This window comes from Pseudophryne corroboree, chromosome 2 (assembly GCF_028390025.1).
Source record: "Pseudophryne corroboree isolate aPseCor3 chromosome 2, aPseCor3.hap2, whole genome shotgun sequence".
NCBI classification, from domain to species: domain Eukaryota; kingdom Metazoa; phylum Chordata; class Amphibia; order Anura; family Myobatrachidae; genus Pseudophryne; species Pseudophryne corroboree.
This window is the reverse complement of record NC_086445.1, coordinates 110330650-110354524: the sequence shown is the minus strand read 5'-3', so window position 1 is coordinate 110354524 and position 23875 is coordinate 110330650. Positions and strand designations below refer to the sequence as shown.

At 47.7% G+C, this 23875-nt stretch overlaps 1 protein-coding gene across 5 annotated transcripts in view; it reads right to left on the bottom strand.

The window, feature by feature from the left end:
* C2H11orf65 (chromosome 2 C11orf65 homolog) overlaps nucleotides 1–23875 on the bottom strand; it is a 95783-nt gene that overhangs the window by 57992 nt on the left and 13916 nt on the right. For 3 of the 5 annotated variants that reach the window (XR_010203085.1, XM_063951608.1, XM_063951605.1), the window contains exon 2: nucleotides 3716–3882. The exons of the other annotated variants lie outside the window; for them this stretch is intronic. Coding sequence is in view for 2 of the 3 variants with exons in the window: in XM_063951608.1 (XP_063807678.1) it covers nucleotides 3716–3847 (132 nt within the window). In the remaining variant the exon portion in view is untranslated. The remainder of the gene's footprint in view (nucleotides 1–3715; nucleotides 3883–23875) is intronic. 5 annotated transcript variants of the gene reach the window in all.

Below are 23875 nucleotides of genomic sequence, written 5' to 3'. Positions count from 1 at the left end.
GAGACACACGTCTCCCACTTCTGTTTGCAGTATAAACTCACCGGCTGGTGAGCTGTATAGAACCCCACTTCACTCAAGCTCACACAACCATTTAATACAACTGAAAGCACTGGGTTTAGCCGTGCAAAGTGACTAAACCCATCTTAAAATCTCTATTGGGCGTCTGAAGTCCGGGTGTGGGCGCTTTGGGCACCCAAAAAACGGACTTTGCATAATTGTTTTCTCGCACCTTCAGAGACTGCGAGAAAAAAATGTGACTGCAGCGGCTAATGGGCACCTGATCAAAGCAACAATTGAATTGCTCTGATAGACGTCCATTACTATAGACAGCCAGTATGTACCCCCATACCACCTTACTGCTGTCCAGTGGTGCAAGTAGAAAAAATGTCTTATAGGTACTGTGTGCGCGTGCGCGCCAAAAAATGGGTGTGGTCAATGAAAATTGAGGCGTGATACACATATGGGGGGGGGGGGGCAGATAAACATATGACCCCAATAGTGCCAGATACACATTGCCCCACAGTGCCAGATACACAAATGCCCCCAGAGTGCCAGATACACGGGATGCGGTCACGATCCCGCCGGACGGAATCCTGGCGGTCGAAATACCAACACCGGAATCCCGACCGGCACAATCCCGACATATTCTCCCTCCGTGGGTGTCATGACACCCATAGAGGGAGAATAAATTAGTGTGCACGCAGCGTGGCGAGCGCAGCAAGCCCGCAACGGGCTGCGTTCCGCTCGCCACCCCTGTCGGAATTTCGACCGCCGGGATCCCGTCCAGCGGGATTTCGTACTGATCTCAGATACACATTGCCCCCCAGTGCCAGATACACATTGCCCCCCAGTGCCAGATACACATTGCCCCACAGTGTCAGATATACATTGCCCCCCAGTGCCAGATACACATTGCCCCACAGTGTCAGATATACATTGCCCCCCAGTGCCAGATACACATTGCCCCACAGTGTCAGATATACATTGCCCCCCAGTGCCAGATACCAAAATGCCCCCCCCCCCCCCTTCCCCGTGCCAGATATGCCCCCAGTGCCAGATAGGACCCCAGTGCCAGATACAGAAATGTCCCCAGTGCCAGATACACATGTCCCCGCAGTGCCAGATATGCCCCCAGTGCCAGGTACACATGTCCTCACAGTGCCCCCCCTCCTTCCCCTGCTGCTTACCGCGCTGCTGCTGTTCTGTGTGTGAGGGGAGGAGTGTGCAACGTGCGCCTCTCCTGCCCCTCAGTCTATGGCGGCAGTGCGGGTGTCTACCTTCAATTAGGCGCCGATCCGTGAGCCAATCAAAGCTCGCGGCCCAGCAGCCAAGGAGCTTTGGCTGGCGGTCCGCGGGCTCTGATAGGCTCACGGGCCGGTGCCGAATTGAAGGTAGACACTGAGGGGCAGGAGAGGCGCATGCTGCGCTCTCCTCCCCTCTGAGCAGCAGCAGAGGAAGGGAGCGGCGGCCCGGCGGTGGTGGGTACAGTGTACCCACGGCTAAATTCTTAAGGGTATGCCGTACCCGCCCACTTGCACCGCTGCTGCTGTCATGTTTGACATGAAAAAAACTGCAGAGCACATGAAGTGAGAGAGGAGGCAGAGCCCAGACAGTCGCACAATAAAGTTAAGTTTGTATAGACACATGTGTGACGTCATGACGTTATGCTGTGCTGGACACTGAAGAGAAGCCAACTGAGGGAAACAGAGCAGCATGTTCATGCAGCATTAGGAACATGTGAGTGGACTGGGCTAGGGAGACACATGTCAGGGTTGGGGTAATAATATGCCGGGTTGGGGACAGCGGCAAATAGGGGCTTAGGCGGGTCGCATCCGTGTATGGCTCCCGGCTGCGACCTGTCTTACGTGGTCTGAAAGAGGTATGAGGAAATGGGAGGGCAGGCTGAGAGACACAGAATTAAAGGGAGCAGGCTTAGAGATGCAGGGGGGAGATGGAGGTGTAGCTGAGAAATAGAGGGGGGAGATGACGGTGTGGCTGAGAAATGCAGGGGGGAGATGACGGTGTAGCTGAGAAATACAGGGGGGGAGATGACGGTGTGGCTGAGAAATGCAGGGGGGAGATGACGGTGTAGCTGAGAAATACAGGGGGGGAGATGACGGTGTGGCTGAGAAATGCAGGGGGGAGATGACGGTGTGGCTGAGAAATGCAGGGGGGAGATGACGGTGTGGCTGAGAAATGCAGGGGGGAGATGACGGTGTGGCTGAGAAATGCAGGGGGGAGATGACTGTGTGGCTGAGAAATGCAGGGGGGAGATGACTGTGTGGCTGAGAAATGCAGGGGGGAGATGACTGTGTGGCTGAGAAATGCAGGGGGGAGATGACTGTGTGGCTGAGAAATGCAGGGGGGAGATGACTGTGTGGCTGAGAAATGCAGGGGGGAGATGACGGTGTGGCTGAGAAATGCAGGGGAGAGATGACTGTGTGGCTGAGAAATCCAGGGGGGGAGATGACTGTGTGGCTGAGAAATGCAGGGGGGAGAGGACGGTGTAGCTGAGAAATGCAGGGGGAGATGACGGTGTGGCTGAGAAATGCAGGGGAGAGATGACTGTGTGGCTGAGAAATCCAGGGGGGGAGATGACTGTGTGGCTGAGAAATGCAGGGGAGAGATGACTGTGTGGCTGAGAAATGCAGGGGGAGAGGACGGTGTAGCTGAGAAATGCAGGGGGAGAGGACGGTGTAGCTGAGAAATGCAGGGGGAGAGGACGGTGTAGCTGAGAAATGCAGGGGAGAGGACGGTGTGGCTGAGAAATGCAGGGGAGAGATGACTGTGTGGCTGAGAAATCCAGGGGGGAGATGACTATGTAGCTGAGAATTGCATCGGGGAGATGACGGTGCAGTGGAGAGATGACGGTGTGGCTGAGAAACGCAGGGTGGAGATGACGGTGGAGAAGCCAGCAACAGTGAGACTGTAGTTGCAGATGAGTGCTAGAGACTGAGAGGTGACAAGGAGCAGAGCAGGAGAGCAGGGTGAGGTAGTGCAGGTCTCAGGAGACAGACTAGGTTAGTGATAACGCTGAAGTGGTGCAACAGTGAACAGTAGCGTAAAGGGCGATTTTCATCCTCATTTGCTATTGTGTTTCAGGAGCTAAAACACACATTTACTAACGTGTTTTTTTAATTTGTTTTTAAATGTTAGTAAATGTGTGCTTTACCCCCTGAAACGCAACATCTATTTAAAATCGATGTGCTGCTCAGTTGTCACTATTTTGCCTCTTTTCAGTGCACTATGGGTAGTCTATAGTCAGAGAAGGCAGATACCCCCAGGGGCGGGTCTATGGCAGCAGTTGCTGAAGGGGGGAATGTGTTTAGCATGTGAATAGCGGCTTTGCTTTTTTTTCCAGACATATTTTAAATCAGGAGATTCTGTGGCTAATTTGGAGCCTGCTGCTAACAGGACATTTACCCGAGGATAGCCGCATTTCTGTTCCAAGTGCAGGTGGGTGAAGGAGTGTGGCCAATCGTCACCTGCTAGCATCCCACATACAGGACTGCTCAGCAACTAGGAATCCGGAACTTGCTCTGTGTGTTCTTATATAATAAAATACAAGACTGTATCGAACACTGACTATTTGTGTCTAGGTGATTGGTGTAATTGTAGTAAAGATATGGAAAAGGCAGGAGTGCGCTGGCCTGTAAGCATTCAGGGTGATAAGAGGTAACAGTAGGCTCGCACTGGGCCTGAGTCTGATTTGTACCTTCTTGCACAGCTGCGGGGAAGCGGCCGTGCAGTATCCTTCAACTAAGATACAAATTCCGTAGCAGGCGTCTGTAGGAAATAGATGCCTCCTGCACGCCTCTGCCATACTAGTGCTGCGTCCAAAGACCATTGCGGTAGCAGCTCTCGCTGTTGGAATTATGAGTCCTTTTAAATATGGAAGGCAGAACATCATTACATACATATATAGCACAGAAAGAGAGGAGTGGGTTTAGAATGGGGGGTGGTCGGACATAATAAGGCGTATTCACTCACATTGCCTAAGGCAGGGGTAGCCAATGCTGGTCCTTGAGGGCTACCAACAGTTCAGGTTTTCCAGACCATCCAGCAGGAACACAGGTGCAGTCATTACTCACTGACACAATTTTTGTTTTTCTATGGGGGGTTTTTTTCAGATATGTTTATTGAATAAAAATAGACAATGGAAAAAGTACATTCTCGCATACAGGTCGGCATACTGATAACAAATAAAGACAGTGCTCCACATTAGTATCATGTAAATATGAGGAGCCGTAAACAGACAATAGCAAAGCTCCACATTGGCCACGGCAATGTGATAGTAAAAGGAATATGAAGAGTGTTATTCACATAGGATTGGACAGTTGTCCAAAAGGAATGAACCACTGAACAAAACAATGGAGAATATCAGCCTCAGGAAAGCGGCACGCAAAACAATTAGGGTTATCACAGGAGTGGCAGATAACTTTAAGTTTTGGGGTATAGTATGCCCGATGTAGAATCTTATATTGCATTTAAGCAAACGAAGAAGAGAGTAGCTGTTTATTCAATGTAGCTGAAGCCTTAACAATAGTTTGCAAGGGTAGATCTGGGGAGGAGTCCCTCCATTTTGCCATGCACGTGGACATAGTGGTAAGGTCAATTGTCTTTCTAACCTGTTCATACAATAATGAGGTAGGGAAGGGGTACCTATACGGATTTTTATCAAGACATCAAACATAGTAGAGTGGTTTGATTGTTTCTGATCAATTAACAGTCGTATGACAAAACTACGGGCCTGGAAATAGGCGAATATGGGGATCTAAAGATTTGGGAATAGCTCCTGAAGTCTGGCCAGGGTGCGGGTAGAGGAGAGACTATCATCCATCACCATCAAATGATACGCCAAACGGAGTCCATGCAGATGCCAAGTCCAAAATATTGCGTGCGGTTTACCATTTTAAAAATCACGATTATAAAGTAATGGTGAGAAAATAGTGCGAGTACAGGATAATCCTAACCGCTTACGTGAACTACGCCACACCATACAGGGGTTACACAACAGTGGGTTATCCTTAACCGCTTCGGGTATAGAAGGTGATGGAGTGTGTAAAATAGAAAGCAGAGAACAATCGGTAAGAAATCCCCGTTCAATATCTAAATTAACAAAGTTAGAGGCCTCTCCCACCCAGTCCAGAGCATACCGTAAATTAGAGGCTATCGCATAGTCTTGTTTGTTGTGAAAATAAATGCCCCCCAATGCAGAGGCAGAACTCTGGGAGGCAACGGAGTCATCTGCTGCCGGGCTCCTGCTCTGAAGGGGGCACCTCTCCTCCCATTCTGTGACCCCATTGAATTAAGTTAATTGATAGCTGCTGCTGTATATTCAGTGGCCGACTTCCTCACTGGTCCCTGCACCTTACAAATTACACCCTCTTTATTATACTGAATATACACATTTTACAAGTGTCATACCCAGGATTATAACCCACGACCTATTACACTGGAAGCAGACACCTTACTGATGAAGCTGTTTGCTCCTGTATAGGAAATATGAGAATTTTAACTATATGAAGATACTTCTCTGACAATTACACGTAACGTCTACTTCATATAGTTAGAATTCTCATAACTCCATCAGTAAAGTGACTGCTGTTAGTGTAACAGGTCATGGGTTCTAATCCTGGGTATGACTGCTAAGAAATGTGTGATTTAAAATAAAAGACAATTAAATGTATAAATACAGTGTGTACATTTTTTTCAGAACATGCGCACACATACATACATATATTTATCTTAATATAGGAAATAGGGGGGGCACCAATATTTATCTTGCCTCCGGGCAACTGGGACAAACTTACGCCACTGCCCCAATGACAACGGCTGCTGCAATTTCAGCAGTGATATCCGAGGGCATTTACCTGCCCGTATGAATTTGGATAACGCCTTATTAATAGAGGCAATATCTTTTTTAGTCAGTAAGAATGGCAGCATCTGGACTGGGTACAAAAGCCTAGGGAAAGAAATAATTTTAAATAAATGCCATCTACCAATATAAGATAGTGGCAGATGTCTCAATTTTTCAAAGTCTTTCAACATCTGAGCGGGAATAATTGATAGTATAGAGTTTGGTAAAATCACTAGGAAATTTCAGACCCAAATACAATAAATGGTGCTGGGCCCAACAAAAAGGAAAAGAGGATCCCCATCCTGATTTAGCTGCAGTATGTAAAGCCAAGGCTTCCGTTTTATTAAAATTAATAAGGAAACCTGACACCTGGTGGAAATCAGCCAGAATACCTTGCAGGAAAGGGAGCGCCTGTTTTGGGTTACTAAGATATAAGAGTAAGTCATTTGCAAAGGCCGAGACTTTTACTTCCATATCGCCTAGTCTAATACCCTGCCATGTTGTGTCTTTAAAAAATACGCGAATCAAGGGATCAAGCGCCAAGTTAAATAATAGTGGCGAAAGGTGGTAAACTTGACGGGTACCCCGGAACAATGTGAAAGGTACCAAATTTAACCCATTAATAGTCAAATGAGCTACCGGGCGTGAGTACAACATGTTAAATATAGCAATACATTTTGGGCCAAAATGTTGAGCATGGAGTAAACGTGATATATGTGACCAGGAAACTCTATCAAAAGCCTTGTCCGCATCGCAACTGACAATGATGGCATCTTTGTTACCTAATTAGTGATAACGATTCATTGCCGCTACCAACATACGTATGTTGTGGACCGAATTCCTGCCCTTCACAAAACCATTTAGGGCTGGGTGCAATATTCGAGGGAGAAAGCCCTGCATTCGCTGTGCTAATAATTTAGTAAATAGTTTCAAGTCGACGGGGCGTGGCCACGGCGGCGAGCGGGTAGGAAGCAGGACGCAGGAGCTCCCCGGGCAATAAATCCTGTATTCCTCCTGGTGCCCTTGCTACAGCCGCTCTTACACTGCTACTGCCTCCTGTCTCCCTGGGGCAGCGACGTTTGTCACTGAACATCCCCGCCGAGAGTCTCCTGCCCGCGACTTGGGCCTGATCCGCCCGTGCATCCCCGGCCTCAATTAGTGCTCAGCCGCCAGACTGCTGCGGGCGCGCGCAGGCGCGACGCGAACCCGCGGTGAAGATTGCCGCTGGATATAACCTGGGGTGAGTAGCCCCCCCCCCCTCCCCGCGCCACCTGACATTCGTACCTGGCTGCTCCTGGTCCCTGGGCTCTGACATTCTGAGGGGGGAGGCTGTGGGCCCGGTGGCCATCTTGGGGGCAGCCCTCTAGGTAAATCCCCACTGCACTGCACTGTGACTCTGAGGGGGCTGCAGGGCTGGACCGAGTAACCCTGGGTGCGCTATTCTGCCCTACAATAACATTAACCTGACATTATATATCCTTGGGCCCCCCTGGTGCCCCCCCCCCCTGTTTCACCGCTGGATGTTTTGGTATTTGGTGCGCTGTGGATACTGCTTCTCCTAATCACTGCTGTGTTCCCTGACACTGAACATCCGGACCTCGTGTGCTGGTTGCGCCTTGATACCATGGTGAGAGGCGGCCAAAGCGTGGCTGCTGCTAAATTGGAGAAGTTTGCCCGCCAACCAACTCCCCAGCCGACGCAGTCATCTCCTAAATCGTCCCCTCCTACTAGACCCGATCCCCCGGCCGGGCCCGACTCGGGTGCGGAAATGCAGCCATCTGCCCCTGCCATTCAACAGGTACTGGAGGCCATAGCGGCGAGCGAACAACGCTTGTCGGACAAAATGGAGAGGGTGCAGTGCGACTTTTCGTTGCTACGTCAGGATGTCCAGCGTGTCCGGGTGAAACCGAGACGCGGGTCTCTAATCTAGAAGTCCTCTGTGGCCTTCTGCAACGGTCTGTGTCTACAGTCTCTCAGCAAGTGTCGACGATGCAAACTAAGCTCCTGGATATGGAGGGACCCCTCCACAGAAACAATGTGAGGTTTGTGGGCCTGCCTGAGAAGGAAGAGGGAGCACATCCTGAGGACTTTCTGGAGTCCTGGCTCAAGGAGGCGTATAGTGCAGACTCCTTTACATACCAGTTTGCGGTGGAGCGGGCTCACCGGGTACCTTTCTGGCCTCTACCTCCAGGCGCCCCACCACGAACCTTTATTGCCAAATTCTTGCATTATAAAGACCGGGACTCAGTCCAGCACCTGGGCTGCACAAAGGGCCCCCTGCTTCGGAATGGTGTTCGGGTGTCGGCATTTCTAGACTTTGCGGCGGATGTCCAAAAAGACCGAGCCCAATTCCTGCCCATCAAGCGGCGTCTTCGTGACCTGAATCTCCCCTATTCGATGTTGTTCCCCTCCAGGCTGCGTGTGGTGGCGGACGGGGAAACCAAATTCTTCAGCTCTCCGAGGGAGGCGGCGGCCTGGCTGGACAGATACGCTCCGGGCGTCCGTCAGCTGGCTCCGGACTGATTTTCAGTTTCTTCCTTCCATGGGCCTAAAGTATGCAAGTATATGTCCGGGGAGCGCCCTCTTGTTTTAGTGGTCCTGGACTTTGCTGCGTAGTGTTATATACGCTTAGGTTTTTGCACTGGGACTTTAGGTCTTTATGCTACGCATAGGTTTGCCGTAGGCTTTTGGATCTCCAGGGTTAGGGTTTTGTTGGGGATATGTGTATGCCACATTTCAGGGAGGTATACGGGGAGGGGGGATGTTATATGGGCGCTGTTTGCTCTTATGTGGGTTTTTTTTTTCTTTCTTCAGTTTATTGTTTTCTATATCTTTGCATCTTAAACTATGCGGCGATGTCATATTATTATACGTGTATGCCACAGTTCGGGGAGGTATACGGGGAGGGGGGATGCTGTGGGGATGCTGTTTGTTTTTCTGTAGGTTTTTATTTCTTTTCTTGTTTTTTTTTGTTTTCTATATATCTGCATATCAAACGGTGAGGTGAGGGTATGTTGCTCTGGCGGACATGGCTCGGGGCCCGGGGCCTGCGGACGACATGGTTCAGGAGGTAGAACTATGCACGGGCAGGTAGACGCCCGGTTAACTTTGATAATGGGGCTTCCTCTCCACCCTGTGGGGTCTCTGTAAGATGTGTTCCTGATAGTAATATGGTCGACATGTCTGCCTTAAAAATTTTGGCATGGAATGTCCTGGGCATTAATAATAAAGTAAAGCGATCCCTGGTACTTAAAATGATTAAGAAATATGACCCAGATATTATTTGCCTGAGTGAAACTCACTTAGAAGGAAACAGACTGCTGTCACTCCACAGGCCTTGGGTGGGTTGGGCATATCATTCCTCTCACTCCTCCTCTTCTCGAGGGGTGTCGGTCATGATACGGAGGAATGTCTAGTTTGAATTGATCACGGTCAATACTGACCCGTATGGCAGGTTTGTGTTACTGGAATGCAAATTGAACTCCCTTTTGTCTGTATATGTTCCTCCACCATTCTCGTATGATGTCCAGCAGAAAGCCGCCTCATTTATTGCCTCTTCCTCTCATAACCCTGTTATTTGTTTGGGGGACTTTAATAACGTGCTTGATGTCTCTCTGGATAGATGGAGGTCTTCTCGGGCTTCAGGGGTGGGGGACGGCTCATTTATATCTAAATCTAAATTTGCTGATTTTTTGGATAGCATGCAGTGGGTGGACGTCTGGAGGGCTCGGTATCCTACACTTAGGTAATTCTCATGTTTCTCCAGCACGTATGGCTCATTCTCCAGAATCGACCTGGCCCTGGTCTCGCCCAAGCTCCTACCTAGTATAACGGATGTTCATTACGAGGCACGGGGGGTATCTGACCATTCACCCCTGATGTTATCTCTAGATGTGGAGTGCCGGAGGGGACAGTCATATTGGAAGTTACATCCGTCCTGGTTGGCTCAGCTGGGCGACTGCCCGGATTTGACGTCCAAGTGGGAGGGTTTTTTTTGCAGATAATGTGGGCTCGGCCCCGACACCTGTTGTATGGGATTCATTCAAAGCTTATTTACGTGGTACACTGATTGGCAAAATTGCTGCCCGCAAGATGGCATGCAGGGCGACGGAGAGACAACTTGAATCCGAGTATAGGGACCTAGAGACCCGCTATTTGGCAGAGGGCACCTCTGCACTGAAGGCACGTTGGCTGACAGCTCAGGAGGCATGGATGGCTCACCTCTCGGATAAAAATGCACGCTCCCTTTTGTTCAGGGCCACTAACATATATATGCAGGCGTACAGACCGGGTAGCTTACTGGCCCATTTAGTGCATTATGACCGACCTGGGACCACGATAGTGCAGATGTCTGGCCCTGACGGCTCCATTGTAGACAGCACCCCCGACATTGCGCAGATGTTCCTCTCCTATTTTAAAGAGGTTTATGACTCTCAGCTGACGTGCTCCATGGAGGACCTAGACCTGTATTTGACTAGTATACCCCTTTGCAAACTTTCCCCCGAGGCTAGGGACATTCTGGACGCGCCTTTGACTTTGGATGAGGTGACTGCGGCAGTAGGTTTGTCTCCCAGTGGCAAGTCTCCGGGAAGCGACGGCATACCCACTAAGCTATACAAACAGTACATACAGTTCTTCGGCTCTAAGTTATATGATATGTATACAGATATATTTACCACTAATCAACTTCTTCCCTCAATGTCCGAGGCTGTTATTATAGTGCTGCAAAAGCCCGGTAAGGACCCCAAACTCTTGGAGTTCTACAGGCCGATCTCTCTCATCCCTACCGATGCCAAGATCCTGGCAAAAATTTTGGCGGTCCAGCTCAACTCGGTTATTACATCCATAATACATCAGGACCAATCTGGCTTTATGCCAGGAAAGTCCACGTCCATCAACCTGCGCAGACTGTACACTATTTTGCAGGCTCCTCACGACTTCCCCTCGGACGCGGTTGTGGTCTCGCTGGATGCGGCTAAGGCGTTCGACAGCGTCGAATGGTCCTACCTGTGGGGAGTCATGAATTGTATGGGTTTCAGCCCTAATTTTATACAATGGATCAGATTGCTATATCAAAGCCCATGCGCCAGGATCTTGGTCAACGGCTACATTTCTTCCTCCTTTACTCTGACTCGGGGCACCAGACAGGGTTGCCCCCTTTCTCCTGCCTTGTTTGCCATAGCCATCGAGTTTTGGCTTGCTTGATTAGATCACACCCGGACATTGGGGGAGTTGCTACAGGCCCCTGCACCGACAAAATAGCCCTTTATGCGGATGACCTGCTGTTATTCCTACATGATTACACTGCGGATATGCCTATCATGCTGCAGGTCATTGAGAAATTAGGTGGCTTTTATGGTCTCCGCATAAACTGGTCCAAATCCTTTATTATGCCCATCATGGGCTCTCCTCCCCGGGTCCCGAGGCTCTCCTTGCCGCTGTGCTGGACAGGCCAGTTTAAATATTTTGGAATTCAAATTACTAATGACCCTTCGGATTTTATACCCTTGAATCTTGACCCACTCGTACAGCTGATTGTACGCAAGTCGAGAGCTTGGTGTAAACTCCCGCTGACAATGACGGGTAGGGTTAGCCTCATTAAAATGATAGTTTTGCCCAAACTATTGTATGTTCTTTCGCAATCCCCTGTGTACATCTTCCCGGCCTTCTTTAGGAAATTGAATAGTATATTAACGTCCCTGATCTGGGCTAATAAAAGGCCTAGAATAAAGCTACATACCCTCACTAGACAAAAAGCTGATGGCGGCTTGGCCCTGCCCCACTTTCAATTATATTATTATGCGGCACAGTTGTCACATATTGGCACTTGGCTCCGGGGAGGGGATAATGGTGGTTTATACTGGGAGTTTCTCAGGTGTTACTATCCGGACCTCTCCCCGGCGCAGGTTTTGGTGGGAGGGAGTGCTTCTCGATTCTCTCCTCCTATTGTTCTTCAGGCCAAGAAGATCTGGCTAGCTTTGAAGGGTATGCTCAGGTATGATAGTATGGATCCGGACACTCCTCTCTGGCACTCTGCTGTGTTCCCTGAGCTGGGGTCTCTGGAGAGTGGGGCGGTGTGGGCAGCGTACTCCATAGTTTCCATATCCCAGCTGCATAGTGATGGCACAATGAAATTGTTTCAGCAACTAAAGGAGGAGTTTGGCCTTCCAAGCTCTTACTTTTATAGATTCTTACAACTCCGACACGCCTTGCAGTCACAGTTCGGGGACTCTCCCCCGGTGCTCCTCCCCTTCCCCATAAAGACCTTTTTATTTCACTGGGTCGAGTTAGAGTGATCTCCTTCACTTACTCGTACCTTCTTAAAACAATTCATGCAGACCCACTCTCGAACCTTCGTGAGCGCTGGGAGTGCGATCTCGGCCTCATAGACGTGGGGGATTGGGAGGCTGCGCTGGGGAACTCGAGTATGGTCACTAAATCACTAAGGTTTCAACAAATACAACTTTTTATTTTGCACAGATCATATATGACGCCGAACAGGCTGGCCAGGTTTGGGGCTGGTGGTGCTGCCGTTTGTCCCAAATGCGGGGCTGCTGGCACCTTGTATGGGAGTGTCCATCCTTGCAGGCGTTCTGGGCTGGGGTCGGGCGATTCTGGAACACACGGGGATACCAGGAGGCATGCTGACCCTGAGATTCTGTATTCTGGGGGTGGGAGGGTTTGACTCTGGGTCTAGGTGGGAGGGTATGTACGCTCGAAATATCTGCGCCCTTGCCAAGGTGTGTTGCAAGGACGTGGATGGCTCCACATTCTCCTTCGGTATCTGCATTTAAGGCTCTGGTGAACGACACTCTATTGAAGGACGGCTATATATACATGAAAAATAATGCTCTTTCTAAATACGAGGAAATATGGTCCCCTTGGATCAATTCTACATACTCTTCCCCTGCCCTTAAGATATAGGGTGTATTGAACCTTAGAGGCGGTGTGCTTTCTGGGCCTTGCGGTACCGAGCCGAGTTCTTCTTCTTCTTTTATTTATACTACAATGCTATTGCACCTCGCCTCACATAATTGTGTCGATCTAGGAGATTCTGATTTTAGTTATTTGATTACTGCGTATCTCGCAGTTTTTTTTTTTTTAGGTGTTTTATAGTCTATATTTTGGCCTTCTAGTTGGGTTGTAAACTAAAATAGTTTGGGGAGAAAATTGAAAATGTTATGTATGTGGATTACGACTTGTTTGCAGACATCAGAAAATACTTATTCTGCGCGTTTGGCAGTAGATAGATTTGTATTTTTCAGCAACGCTTACTGTATACATCTACTGATTGGGGAGGTAAATAGTTCAGTATATTGTGTAATGCCAACTGTGATTCCCCGTACACATTGGAATGTCTGTAATGATAACAATTTTGCTGAATAAAAATACTCTATTTAAATAAAAAAAAATAGTTTCAAGTCTTGATTTAATAAAGAAATGGGCCTATAAGATTGGACCTGCGTAGGGTCTTTACCAGGTTTCTGAAAAACTATTCTAGCCTCAGTAAAGTGTGGAGGGGGCTGTTCTCCAGAAAGCAGAGAATAAACAAAGTAGGCAGGTGGGGCAATAAACAGTCTAAAAGAAGGTGATAATACTCCGCACTAAAACCATCGGGGCCCGGGGATTTACCTTTGGCCAAGACCTGATTAAAAAGGACAATTCTGCGTCCGTTACCGATGCAGTTGAAAAGTCCCTTTTCTCTTCTATAAGAACAGGTAAGTCCGCTTTAGAGAGGAACCGAGTGCCTTCAGATGGACAATCAGGTGGAGAGTCATACAGTGACTGGTAATATTCCCTAAATCGATCAGAGATTCCAGACGAGTCAGTAACCGGGGGTCCAGTCAAAGGGTCAATTTGTAATATACGAGAAGGGGCGGTGTGGGGACGAACAAGGTTAGCAAGCAATAACCCTGATCTGTTGCACCCATAATAATATTTGCTACGGTGAATGTCATGGGTAAATTGGGCCCGTTCGGTACACAGAGCATCATATGAGTGTTTAGCAGCCAATTATTGTTGACGAGAGGCAATAGAGGCCCTCATTCCGAGTCGTTCGCTCGGTAATTTTCATCGCATCGCAGTGAAATTCCGCTTAGTACGCATGCGCAATATTCGCACTGCGACTGCGCCAAGTAATTTAACAATGAAGATAGTATTTTTACTCACGGCTTTTTCTTCGCTCCGGCGATCGTAGTGTGATTGACAGGAAATGGGTGTTACTGGGCGGAAACACGGCGTTTTATGGGCGTGTGGATAAAAACGCTACCGTTTCCGGAAAAAGCGCAGGAGTGGCCGGAGAAACGGGGGAGTGTCTGGGCGAACGCTGGGTGTGTTTGTGACGTCAAACCAGGAACGACAAGCACTGAACTGATCGCAGAAGCCGAGTAAGTCTGGAGCTACTCAGAAACTGCTACGAGGTGTGTAATCGCAATATTGCGAATACATCGTTCGCAATTTTAAGAAGCTAAGATTCACTCCCAGTAGGCGGCGGCTTAGCGTGTGTAACTCTGCTAAAATCGCCTTGCGAGCGATCAACTCGGAATGAGGGCCAGAGTCCGATCGTAGCATCGCATCATGGGGGTAATTCTGAGTTGATCGTAGCAGCAAGTTTGTTAGCAGTTGGACAAAACCATGTGCACTGCAGGGGAGGCAGATATAACATGTGCAGAGAGAGTTAGATTTGGGTGGGTTATTTTGTTTCTGTGCAGGTTAAATACTGGCTGCTTTATTTTTACACTGCAATTTAGATTTCAGTTTGAACACACCACACCCAAATCTAACTCTCTCTGCACATGTTATATCTGCCCCTCCTGCAGTGCACATGGGCCCTCATTCCGAGTTGTTCGCTCGGTATTTTTCATCGCATCGCAATGAAAATCCGCTTAGTACGCATGCGCAATGTTCGCACTGCGACTGCGCCAAGTAACTTTGCTATGTAGAAAGTAATTTTACTCACGGCTTTTTCATCGCTCCGGCGATCGTAATGTGATTGACAGGAAATGGGTGTTACTGGGCGGAAACACGGCGTTTCAGGGGCGTGTGGCTGAAAACGCTACCGTTTCCGGAAAAAACGCAGGAGTGGCCGGAGAAACGGTGGGAGTGCCTGGGCGAACGCTGGGTGTGTTTGTGACGTCAACCAGGAACGACAAGCACTGAACTGATCGCACAGGCAGAGTAAGTCTGAAGCTACTCTGAAACTGCTAAGTAGTTAGTAATCGCAATATTGCGAATACATCGGTCGCAATTTTAAGAAGCTAAGATTCACTCCCAGTAGGCGGCGGCTTAGCGTGTGTAACTCTGCTAAATTCGCCTTGCGACCGATCAACTCGGAATGAGGGCCATGGTGTTGCCCAACTGCTAACAAAATTGCTGCTGCGAACAACTCAGAATTACCCCCCATATGCCATCGTCAACAATTTGCTATGATCCTCAATCACTTTTATAATAATAATAATAATAATTTTATTTATATAGCGCTCTTTCTCCAATAGGACTCAAGGCGCTTAACAGATACACAGCATAATATAGTACAGAAAAATAATGAAGTACATTTTTCATAAAATACAGAAGCATGAAGATACTAAAAGAGACACTATGGAAATGCTTGAGTAAACAGGAAAGTCTTGAGTCTACTTTTGAAGGATTCTATAGTTGGGGCCTCTCGCACTGTGCTGGGAAGTGAGTTCCATAGAGTCGGAGCCGCATGACTAAAAGCTCGACCCCCAGATGAATTACGGTAGATTCTAGGTACTGCTAAAAGTCCTTCATCTACAGATCGCAGTAATCGAGTGGGGCAGTATGGGATCAGAAGCTGTTTCAGGTACCTTGGGCCTTGGTCATGTAATGCTTTGAAACTCAGTAAGCCAATCTTGAAGAGGATTCGCCATCTTACAGGCAGCCAGTGAAGGGAGTAGAGGATGGGTGTTATGTGGCTGGAACGGGGCTGGTTGGTTAACAGCCTGGCAGCTGTGTTTTGCACCAGCTGTAAGCGTTGCAATTCTTTTGCTGGTAGACCAAGGTAGAGGGCATTACAGTAGTCTAATCGAGATGATACAAATGCATGTATGACTTTTGGCATATCATCTGAGGGAATTAGGTGCTTGATTCTGGCTATGTTCCTCAGGTGAAAGAATGAGGATTTGATTGTGGCTGATATCTGATGTTTAAGTGTCAAGCCATCATCCAGGACAACGCCAAGATTCCGCACATGATCACTGGTCTGTAATTCTGAATCCCCGAGTGTAAGTCCAGTTGGTTGGCTATGCTGCAGTCTTGTCCTTTGATGTTGCGGTCGTATTATAAGGACCTCTGTTTTATCCGGGTTCAGTCGCAGCCAACTGGCGCTCATCCACTCCTGTAGTTCAGCTAGACAGCCATTCAGGGTTGCTACTGGGTTATCAGTGCCCGGAGCAAAGGACAAGTACAGTTGTGTATCATCTGCATAGCAGTGGTAGACCAGGCCATGGCGCCTGATTATTTCGCCCAATGGGAGCATGTATACTGCAAAAAGCATGGGGGATAGTATAGAACCTTGTGGGACACCACATGGCAATGGCACTGGTGGTGATGAGTATAATCCAGATGATACTCTCTGTGACCTGCCTGTGAGAAATGATTTGAACCAGTTTAGGACTGTGCCATCCAGACCACAGAAGTGTATCAGTCGCTCAATCAGAAGCCCGTGGTCCACGGTATCAAATGCTGCCGAGAGATCCAGAAGGATTAATATTGAACAGTCACCTCTGTCTTTTGCCATCAGAAGATCATTTAACACACACACCAGGGCTGTTTCAGTGCTATGTCTTCTCCTGAATCCTGATTGAAATGGATCATAAATATCATGGGTTGTCAGGCGAGTTTCCAGTTGATTTGCAACCACTTTCTCAATAACCTTTCCTAGGAAAGGAAGGTTTGATACCGGTCTGTAGTTGGACATGCAGTCGGGATCTAAATTAGGTTTTTTAAGAAGTGGTCTAACAATTGCTTCCTTTAGGGGTCCAGGAAAAATGCCTGTCTGCAAAGAGCATTGAACAATTTTTGCAAAGACAGGACCGATTATATCCGTACAACCTATTAGAAGCTTGGTTGAGGCTGGGTCCAGGCCACAGGTGGTGGGACGCAAAATCCGAGCAATTTCAGCAGTGTCCTTTACATCCACTGGGTCAAAGCTGGTCCATGAAGGCAGGTAGCTTATATTGGCAGGCTTTGTAGTTTGGCTCTCCTTTGATGGCACTGTGGATATTCCAGCCCGGATGGTGGATATTTTATCTGCAAAGAAGTTTGCAAACTCGTTGCATCTTGCTTGGGAAAGGGTCTCATCAGTCTGCAGGCATGCTGGCTTGCAAAGCATCTCCACTGTGCGGAAAAGTTGAGCTGGCCTATTGTTTGCTGCTGTGATCTCATTTGACAGGAACTGTGATTTCTTGCGAGTGATTGTCGATTGATATTCTTCGTTATGCTTTATTAGTTTTATTTTGTCATCCACTAGGTTAGTCTTCCTCCATCGTCTTTCCAGTCTACGCCCCCTTTTCTTGAGCTCACTAACACTGTTGTCGTACCATGGAGCTTGACGATGTGGTTTACGAGGTCTTATACGCACAGGGGCGATAATATCAATTGCAGCCTTAACATCCCTATTATAATAACGGACTAGGGAACAGGGATCTTCACAGGCACCCAGTATAGCAGAGAGATCCATATTTGCTGCAAGAGCCTGGGGAGTCATACCCCTCCTTGGACGGTACCTGGTCAACTCCACGGGCAGAGATCTTATTTGAGGGGTTGCAACTGAGAACCAGAGGGAGTAGTGGTCTGACCAGATGACTGGGTTTATTTTTAGGTCAGTGACTTTTAATCCAATCTGAAAGACAAGATCAAGAGTGTGACCACTTTTATGTGTGGCAGAGGGAATTATCTGTGTGAAGCCCAGACCATTCATTGTGCACAGGAGGTCTTGGCCAAGGCGTGAGAGCTCATCATCCACCCATGCATTGAAATCCCCGAGGATGAGCCATCTTTGATGTTCCAGAACCAGGCCAGCAACAGTGTCTGCAATTTCTTGTAGAAATATCTTTCCATCTCCAGGTGGCCGGTAGATGAGAAGTACTCTGAAACCTAATCCTGTCGAACTCTGGGCAGCAATGCACTCAAATGAGCGAGTAATTTCAATAGGGTGGACCCTAAGTTTAAGTTCTTTTTTGAAGCAGATAGCCACCCCGCCACCCCTGCGGTCCAGTCTTGGGTTGTGGATGACAGAGTAGTTTGTTGGTACCGCAGCCTCCAATATAGGTGCTGCATTTTCGTCTAGCCAGGTCTCTGTAATACAGGCTAGATCTGCAGATTCAATAAGGTCAGCAATTGTTGCAGTCTTGTTTCTTATAGATCTGGCATTACAAAGGACTGACCTGATTGGGCATACCAGAGGGCCTTCAGTTTTCTTTATGTTAAGTGCAGGAGCTCTGGTTATGGGGGTCACAAAGCGAGAGTTGACAGTTCTGTCCTTCCAAACATAGGGCCGTCTTTTGGGTATTACTTCTATTTGATTGTTCTTTGTGTATGGGGGTGAGCAGGTGGGCAAAGGACGTAGATGGTTACCGGGGGAAATAAGTTTCCTGCCTGCTCGCTTCCCACGAATGCGCCTGTGTTTTCTTTTTAAAATGCCAAGGGATTGGAGAATAGAAGCCTGTGATGGTGTGATAGGAACTGCAGAACGTGGTGGGCGGAGTGAAAGAATGAAGCTGGAGCAATATGTATACATTTGGTCATCAATGACAGATTACTATGAGTTTGAGCTGCATATGATGATGAGAGAGGGAGAGAAAGCAGTGTTTTTTTGTTTTTGTTTTTTTTTCTTCCTTTTTGTGTTTTGTTTTCCCCCAATCGGTATTTGATCCAAAATTCTAATGGGTTTATGAACAAAGTTATTGCTATAACCTATTGGGTATATTTGAAGCAAGTGATAAATAAAATAGCTGCTGATTTAATCAATTATCCTAGCATAGGCAGACTTTTGGGAAGGTGTTAGAAGCCAATTCCTACTGTGTAGGTGTGAAAAGTCTCAGTGTGAGAGGCCTTTGAAGTAGGTTTCTTGTGTGTGGGGGGAAGTGATAACATGTCCTGGGAAATGGATCCTGAGTTGAAACAGTGAGCCTTCAGCAATTCAGAGCCTGAATATACTGATATTAGTAGATTAATGCAATAAGTCAGTTATTAGTTGCTCAGAGAACAGAGGTGGATGATGTCTAAGTGAGGGGCTAGATGTAGCCAAAGATAGGTTGTAATCCACAGTACCTTATCTGGGCAATGTCCAATGCAGAGTGCAGCAGCTGCTAAACTGAAGGATTTCTCAGTGGAGGTTTGCAGAGGATTCAGTCCAGGATTCAATCCAGTGTGTATCTCAGCGCAGGAATGCAATCCGTTGGTTTTGATGAGATGCCCGCGTAGAGTAGTACAAGTTAAAGGTAAGTCCTTGGATATTTATGATGATTCATAGGTCAGTTGTGGTGAATTTAAGCTGTTTTATGGAGATGATCAGGAGCATACAAAAGGTGAGGCAGCCATCTTGGGCGCCCCTCCTCCCATTGAAAGCCGTCTCCGTTTCCTGGCCACATATTCCATTATTTGGCCTCTAATTACCGGTTTCGCGGCAGCCCAAAACAAATGAATATCATCCAGGTGACCTGCATTAACCTGTTCATAATTACATAATGCTGTTACCAGGTGGTTACGGAAATCAGTGGACTTAGCTAAGTAGGCAGGAAACCTCCAATTATAAGTAGTAGTCAGGGGGTCTTTAAGCGAAAGGGTTACCCAAACCGATGAATGGTCTGAAAGAGCGGTAAGATCTATACCGGAGTCGACCACCCTACTATATAATGTGTCTGAAAGCAACCAAAAATCTATTCGGGAAGGTGTATGGTGGGGGTGAGAATAAAATGTGTAGTCTCGCGAGACCGGATCGCATAACGTCAAAGATTCTATCAGCAAAGCAAGAGAGGAGACATCTCCCTTCACACCCTGACCATAGGAGCGGTCCAACCCCCTAGAGATAACACAATTAAAATCGCCACCAAGCAATATTTCCCCCTCCGCCCAAGCCTGCAATTTTGAATACAAAGCCGTAAAAAATGGTCTGGTCGAGCCTGTTGGGGCGTAAATCGCCGCCAATGTGTACAAGGAACCCAAAAGAGAAAGTTTTATAAAGAGAAAATGACCCTCCGGATCCGACCACGTATCCTTAATTGTATAGGGCAAATGTTTCCTAAATAAGATCAATACTCCCTACGCTTAGCAGTAAATGAAGCAGCTTTAAATTCTCCCACCCATGATCCCTTAAGTACATTTGGGTCTTTCACATCCCAGTGGGTCTCCTGTAAAAACGCAATGTCTGGGTTAAGACGTTTCAAGCATGTTAACACTTTGCGTCTCTTGATAGGGGAATTGAGTCCCTCTACATTCCAGGAAACAAATTTTAGAGAGGACTGAGTCCTAGTGGAGCCATCAATCAAATTAGCCATACTATCCTATACCTACTCTAGGCCACTAAATTATCAAGAAAATGGGAAACAATTGTGCCCGTCCCATCCCAGCGAGCAGGCGGAAACAGAAATATGAGTACCTAGAGTGTCGCGTCAAACCTGTATACAAACACCACAAATTCAAAACAATAAACCAAATAATCGAGTTTCGAAACATCATATAACTTTTCTGAACCCAAGAGGGCAATCTATAAGATCGGCAATATCGGAAACAGCGATAGCTGGACCAGAGGAGAAAGGACAGGGGGAATACGAAGAGAGCATAGAATAACATAACAATGTTAGCAAAACATTGGTGATATTGATATAAGAAAACAGTATGGGGTATATTTACTAAGGTCCCGATTTTGACCGAGATGCCGTTTTTTCTTCAAAGTGTCATCTCGGTAATTTACTAAACTCAAATCACGGCAGTGATGAGGGCATTCGTAATTTTTTGGAAGTCCAAGAAAAAAATTACGAATGAATACACCATCGGTCAAAACGCGGCTGTTTAAGTATGAATCTCGGTAATTTACTAAGAAGTGCAAAGCAAAAAAAAAAAAAACACTGCCGTGAAAAATTACAACTCGTAAAAAAGTGCTAAAAAAAAACAGACCTGCTTTTTTCTCCCGTGATTGGATAGGCATGCACGGATCCATGAGATCCGTGCATGTATATCAGTGGGAAGGGGTGGGAAAGTGGTTATTTTCGGGGAAAAAAATGCGTGGGGTCCCCCCTCCTAAGCATAACCAGCCTCGGGCTCTTTGAGCCGACCCTGGTTGCAGAAATATGGGGGGGAAAATGACAGGGGTTCCCCCATATTTAAGCAACCAGCATCGGGCTCTGCGCCTGGTCCTGGTTCCAAAAATACGGGGGACAAAAAGAGTAGGGGTCCCCCGTATTTCTAAAACCAGCACCGGGCTCCACTAGCTGGACAGATAATGCCACAGCCGGGGGTCACTTTTATATAGTGCCCTGCGGCCGTGGCATCAAAAATCCAACTAGTCACCCCTGGCCGGGGTACCCTGGGGGAGTGGGGACCCCTTCAATCAAGGGGTCCCCCCCCCAGCCACCCAAGGGCCAGGGGTGAAGCCCGAGGCTGTCCCCCCCCATCCAATTGGCTGCGGATGGGGGGCTGATAGCCTTTTGTGAAAATGAAAATATATTGTTTTTAGTAGCAGTACTACAAGGCCCAGCAAGCCTCCCCCGCATGCTGGTACTTGGAGAACCACAAGTACCAGCATGCGGCGGAAAAACGGGCCCGCTGGTACCTGTAGTACTACTACTAAAAAAATACCCAAAAAAAAGACAAGACACACACACTTTGAAAGTAAAGATTTATTACATACATCCATACAAACATACAAACATACTTACCTATGGCCCCACGCAGGTCGGTCCTCTTCTCCAGTAGAATCCAAGGGGTACCTGTTGAATAAATTATACTCACCAGCTCCAGGGTCCCAGGCTCCTCGTAGCATCCATTTGTAATCCACGTACTTGAATAAAATAAAAAAACGGACACCCGAGCCACGCACTGAAAGGGGACCCATGTTTGCACATGGGTCCCCTTTCCCCGACTGCCAGAAACCCACTCTGACTGATGTCTAAGTGGGTTTCTTCAGCCAATCAGGGAGCGCCACGTTGTAGCACCCTCCTGATCGGCTGTGTGCTCCTGTACTGACTGACAGGCGGCACACGGCAGTGTTACAATGTAGCGCCTATGCGCTCCATTGTAACCAATGGTGGGAACTTTCTGCCCTGCGGTTGACCGAAAGTGACCTCACCGCTGAGCAGAAAGTTCCCACCATTGGTTACAATGGAGCGCATAGGCGCTACATTGTAACACTGCCGTGTGCCGCCTGTCAGTCAGTACAGGAGCACACAGCCGATCAGGAGGGTGCTACAACGTGGCGCTCCCTGATTGGCTGAAGAAACCCACTTAGACATCAGTCAGAGTGGGTTTCTGGCAGTCGGGGAAAGGGGACCCATGTGCAAACATGGGTCCCCTTTCAGTGCTCGGCTCGGGTGTCCGTTTTTTTATTTTATTCAAGTACGTGGATTACAAATGGATGCTACGAGGAGCCTGGGACCCTGGAGCTGGTGAGTATAATTTATTCAACAGGTACCCCTTGGATTCTACTGGAGAAGAGGACCGACCTGCGTGGGACCATAGGTAAGTATGTTTGTATGTTTGTGTGGATGTATGTAATAAATCTTTACTTTCAAGGTGTGTGTGTCTTGTCTTTTTTTGGGTATTTTTTTAGTAGTAGTACTACAGGTACCAGCGGGCCCGTTTTTCCGCCGCATGCTGGTACTTGTGGTTCTCCAAGTACCAGCATGCGGGGGAGGCTTGCTGGGCCTTGTAGTACTGCTACTAAAAACAATATCTTTTCATTTTCACAAAAGGCTATCAGCCCCCCATCCGCAGCCAATTGGATGGGGGGGACAGCCTCGGGCTTCACCCCTGGCCCTTGGGTGGCTGGGGGGGGGACCCCTTGATTGAAGGGGTCCCCACTCCCCCAGGGTACCCCGGCCAGGGGTGACTAGTTGGATTTTTGATGCCACGGCCGCAGGGCACTATATAAAAGTGACCCCCGGCTGTGGCATTATCTGTCCAGCTAGTGGAGCCCGGTGCTGGTTTTAGAAATACGGGGGACCCCTACTCTTTTTGTCCCCCGTATTTTTGGAACCAGGACCAGGCGCAGAGCCCGGTGCTGGTTGCTTAAATATGGGGGAACCCCTGTCATTTTTTCCCCCATATTTCTGCAACCAGGGTCGGCACAAAGAGCCCGAGGCTGGTTATGCTTAGGAGGGGGGACCCCACGCATTTTTTTTCTCCGTTTTACAGTGTTTATTTAAAAAAAAAAAAAATGAACCCCAGCACGGATCACACAGATCCGGCCGAGATTCATTTTGAAAAAGTCGGCAGTGTTTTGCTAATCACTGACGTAAAAAAGGTAAAAAAAACACGAATGACATCGACATCGGAACAAATGAAAAATCCGAATACGACAGCTTAGTAAATTAGTCGTAATAAATTCAAAAAGTTGCAGTTTTACACTTTCATTGTCATTCGTGATTGAACTTTGACCTTTTTCCGAAAATTACGAATGTTAGTAAATATACCCCTGTGTGTCCACATATATAGCAAAACCTGTATCAGTGTAAACAATAAGAGACAGGACCCAATAACAGTATAACAATATCCCATAGGCAGCCACACAATAACAAATATTGAGAAACATGTAGTGACGGCAATGAGAATCAATAAAAAAGTAAAGGACCTGAATGAAGAAAAAATAAAAGATAATAATGCAAACAATACTACTCAACGTCAGTACTTATCCGATATGCGTGTCGAGGATCCTGATGAGAGTCTGCAAAATTCCTGCCCGCTAGGGGCGATTCAAGAAAATGGCGTTTGCCGTTGTAAAAGACGCAAAGTTTTGCAGGATACAGTAACGAAAATCGGCATCCCAAATAAAAAAAA